Genomic DNA, 3980 nt, shown 5'->3' with positions numbered 1-3980 from the left:
CTTTCTCCGGCTGTTTTACTCCTTCTTCGAGGTCCCTCCAAAAGTTCGCAAAGTGGAGACAGTGAGCAAAAAGGTTGTGGAGAAGGTTCTGGAGAGTAAGATGAAGGGGAAGAAGGAGGAGAAGTCAGACCCGCCCCGGGAGGATAGAGAGAAGAATTCGAAGAACAAACGCGACAAGTCGAAGGAGATGAAGCAGGGAAAGATGTCGGGGAAGCGAGAGGTGGACGCCGCTGATGTCCCATTGGACGGCAGCCCGGGGGCGGCTCAGCAGCTGCCTGTGACGTCACATGACACCAAGATGGCCGCCGGACACAAGAGGAAGAACTGTGAGTCGGTGTGGGCGTTGTGTGCGTCCAACAGTGTGTCGCCGACGTCAGCCTCCGAGGGTGCGATGAAGTGCCAGCGTCTGCAGGAAGTGGTTCCCTCCGACAGTCAGACGTGTGTGTCTCTGGCGTCCTCCGCCAAGTTCAAGGTCACGTCGCAAGAGAACAGTGGCTCTCCTGTGGCAGTCGCTGAGAAGTGGTCCAAGGCAGAGGGGGATGTTGCGAAGTTTGAAAACGCCGTAAAACCTTCGGAAGCCAAAGTGCTGAAGTGCAGTCCCTCTGTGAGGGATGGGAGGAATGGAATCGAAAAATCCCTTAGCTCTCCTCTCACCGCTCCCCTCCCCTCTCCCCTCCCCTCTCCCCCGCCCAACTTGTTTGAGAGGATGGATTGTCTAAGCAGGCACACACACAAGGTGAGCGCTAAAGACTCCCGTGGGGTTTCGAACCCCGCACAGCCCGCCACCAGGGGGGACTCGAGCACCAACAAAAACCATGTTCTGGTCAAGGAGACCAAAGTGGACAACGAGAGAGCCAAGGCCAAAGCCTCGGTCAAACCGGCCAAAGTCGATGATGTCATCGCTGCCAGCCCTCCCGTGACAGTGGTCAGGACCCCGCCCAACCACTTGCGACCCCCGGCTGTGTCCACCCCGACCCGACTGACCGGCACTCTGACCAGAGACGCCGAGACTTCTGTGACCCCACCCAACCACTCGCGACCCCCGGCTGTGTCCACCCCGACCCGACTGACCGGCACTCTGACCAGAGACGCCGAGACTTCTGTGACCCCGCCCAGCCAATCGCGACCCCCGGCTGTGTCCACCCCGACCCGACTGACCTGTACCCCGACCCGACTGACCGGCACCGCGACCCGAGGTCACACACAGACCAGAGACGCCGAGACTTCTGTGACCCCGCCCAAACCGACGCCCGAACCCAGGCAGCCCGTCACCATGTCCAGCACTTCCTCTCAGACGACCTCGACCTTTGCCCCTGACGAGGTCATCCCCAAAGGGCGGCCCCTGGGCATGGAGGAGTCGCACGATGGGTCAAAATGTCCGCCACCGAGAAAGACGAGTTCTGTAGCGGGGACTCAAACCAAAGACCTTCTGGATGTTGTTCCGGTGGACAACGGAGAAGCTGAGACGATAACGCCAAACGGCACAAGCCTGAAAGTGTCGGCGGTCCAGACTGTGAGATCCTCCACGCCCCAGGAGCCAACAAAACGCGGCGCTTGCCCGGAAAGAGAGACTAGCGCCGTAGCGTCTTCAACCACCGAAAGTCCCGGGCTCGCAGACCGCCCGTGTCCTGCCGCTGGTGACCGGTTCTCTGGGTCGAGGTCGCCTGTGTCCATCCCTAAGACAACGGGCAGTCAGTCGGCGTCTGCCTCAGTGGTGACCGTAACGTCCACCGTCACTTCCCCCACCACCGTCACCTTCTCCTCCAATCTCCCCGCACCGCCAAAACTTCTCAAGGCTTCCTCGACCACAACAACAAACAAAGCTGACTCCTCCTCCTCTTCCTCCTCCTCCTCCTCCTCCTCCTCCTCCTCCTCTTCCTCCTCCCCCTCTACAACAGTCAGCTCTGTGGGTACCCACTCTCTCCCTCCCTCGTCTGTGGTCAAGAGTTCGTCGTCTGTCCTCCCCCCGGCATCGACCAGTGCCAGCAAAACTGCGACCATAAGCACCGCCTCTGCTGGTGTGCTCACTACGACCTCCACCAAGGTGACCAGCTCCTACCCGCTCTCCCGAACCACCGCGACCTCCACCAAAGTGACCAGCTCTCACCCGCTGGCCCGAACCACCAGTTCTGTCCTCAGCACTAAGATGTCCGCCGCATCGGGGACGGGAACACACCGTGGAGTTTCCTCGTCCCCACCGATGGTCATCCTGGCCTTACCTCCCCTGTCCAAGCCGGAGGTGGTCAAACCCGTGCCTTCCCCCGCCCCGCCTGCGCACTCAGTGACCCCCGGCACAGCGTCGTCGTCTGACGTCAGTGCCAGACAGAAAGTGTCGTCGGTGGACTCGAGTGTCGGTAAACCTGTCAGCGCCGCGACACATAAGCCGGAGCGGCCGCCGGGGAAGGAATCGGTGAGCGTGACTGAGGCAGACACGTCGGTCAAACAGACCAGTGTGGTGCAGCGATCGGACGCTCCGGTCACTAAACTGACCATCAAGACGGAAGTCCTCAGTCTGCCCACCTCCCTCACTGCCACGCCCGGCCGGTCGGCCAAACCGTCAGAAAAGACATCGGAGGCTGTACCTGTGGTGACCTCCAAGTCGACCCCGTCCCCCGATGCCCCGCCTCGCCCTCACACCTCTCCCAAAATCTCGCCAAAGAGTCGCGGTACCGAGTCGGTCCACTCTGCCTCCAGTGACAAAACAACAACCAGCAAAAAGGCAGACGTTCACTTGACCGCTGTCCACCCTCTGCCCAAAACGATCTCCCAGCCGTCGTCAAAGTCGCGGGCCGTGGCTACGACATCCACATCCGGGGGGTCAAGGTCGTCCAGCAGCAGCATCCTTCAGACGACCAAAATCACGACACTGATGCCCAAGTCGAGCTCGGTGACGGCCAAGAGTGGCATGTACCCCAAGAACTTCTCCTACCCCTCCAGCATCAACAACATCCCCTCCTCCCGGAGCTTCCTCCACTCACCCGTCACCCCTCATCTCTCCATGATCAACGGAAGTTTGACCTTTGACCGCGCCATGATGGCCAAAGCCTCGTCAGTCATGCAGACGCCCTTGACAACTTCATCTTCTTCCTCATCCTCATTGTCGTCGTCCACGCCGTCGTCATCTTCCCACAGCCACAAGTCTTCGTCCTCCTCGGCCCGCCACAAAGACTTGGACAACAAGGAGAAAAGTTCCAAAGTGAAGACCATTCCTCCACTCTCCATCCCCAAGTCGTGTCTCATCGGTACGACCTTGAAGCTTCAGAGGTCGCCGGGCTCCACTGACCACTATATCTTCGCGCCCCACTCCTCGTTTAGCGCTGCCGCCTCCCACCACCACAACGGCGATCGGTCCAAGTCGTCCCGCGACAACAGCAAACACCACAATGGGGCTCGAACCCCCACCTCCCCGCCCGGCCCCTCGGGAAAGGACGGTGTCTTCAGCGGTGAGAGACAGCGAGTGCCCACCATCAAAATCTCCGACATCAACAGAAATCCCATCATTGTGGACAGTGGCAGCAACCACAACAACAACAACAGCAACAATAACCACCACCACCACCACCACCATCACCAGCAGCAACAGCAACAGCAACAGCAACAGCAACACCATCAGTTCCGTTCATATGGCGGGCATGGATCCTCTCGCTCCTCCTCCTCCTCCTCCTCTTCCTCCTCCTCCTCCTCCTCTACCCCCGAAAACGGCTGCAGCCGGGGAGTGGGGCGGGCCTCCCTCAGTCGGGGGAGCAGTGACTCAGGCTCTCCCCCCGGGCCCACCGACCGCTCCCCTGCCCGCGACTCCCGCCGTCCGTCCGACTCGGAACTGCTCCTGAACCAGCACTGGCACGGCTACCCGGCAGAGCTCATCTTTAACGGCTTCAAGATCCCGCCCACCTCCAAGTTCCCCGACCTTCACTATGACACAGACGCTATGCCGCTAGATTACTCGCAGTCTTCCTCCAAGTCGTAGCTCTCTCGTCTGC

At 60.3% G+C, this 3980-nt stretch overlaps 1 protein-coding gene across 1 annotated transcript; it reads left to right on the top strand.

Moving 5' to 3' along the window:
* Nucleotides 1–2: 2 nt before the first annotated feature.
* Nucleotides 3–3974, top strand: LOC101847556 (flocculation protein FLO11; the record flags this gene model as incomplete). Its single annotated transcript, XM_035973751.1, is given in 1 exon segment — nucleotides 3–3974. A coding segment is annotated over 1 exon segment (3965 nt), but the record flags the coding sequence as incomplete, so codon positions are not given.
* Between the last annotated feature and the right edge of the window lie 6 nt (nucleotides 3975–3980).

Source organism: Aplysia californica, unplaced genomic scaffold (genome assembly GCF_000002075.1).
Source record: "Aplysia californica isolate F4 #8 unplaced genomic scaffold, AplCal3.0 scaffold02672, whole genome shotgun sequence".
Classification (NCBI taxonomy): domain Eukaryota; kingdom Metazoa; phylum Mollusca; class Gastropoda; order Aplysiida; family Aplysiidae; genus Aplysia; species Aplysia californica.
The sequence above is the reverse complement of the archived record's forward strand: the minus strand, read 5'-3'. Positions and strand labels throughout refer to the sequence as shown.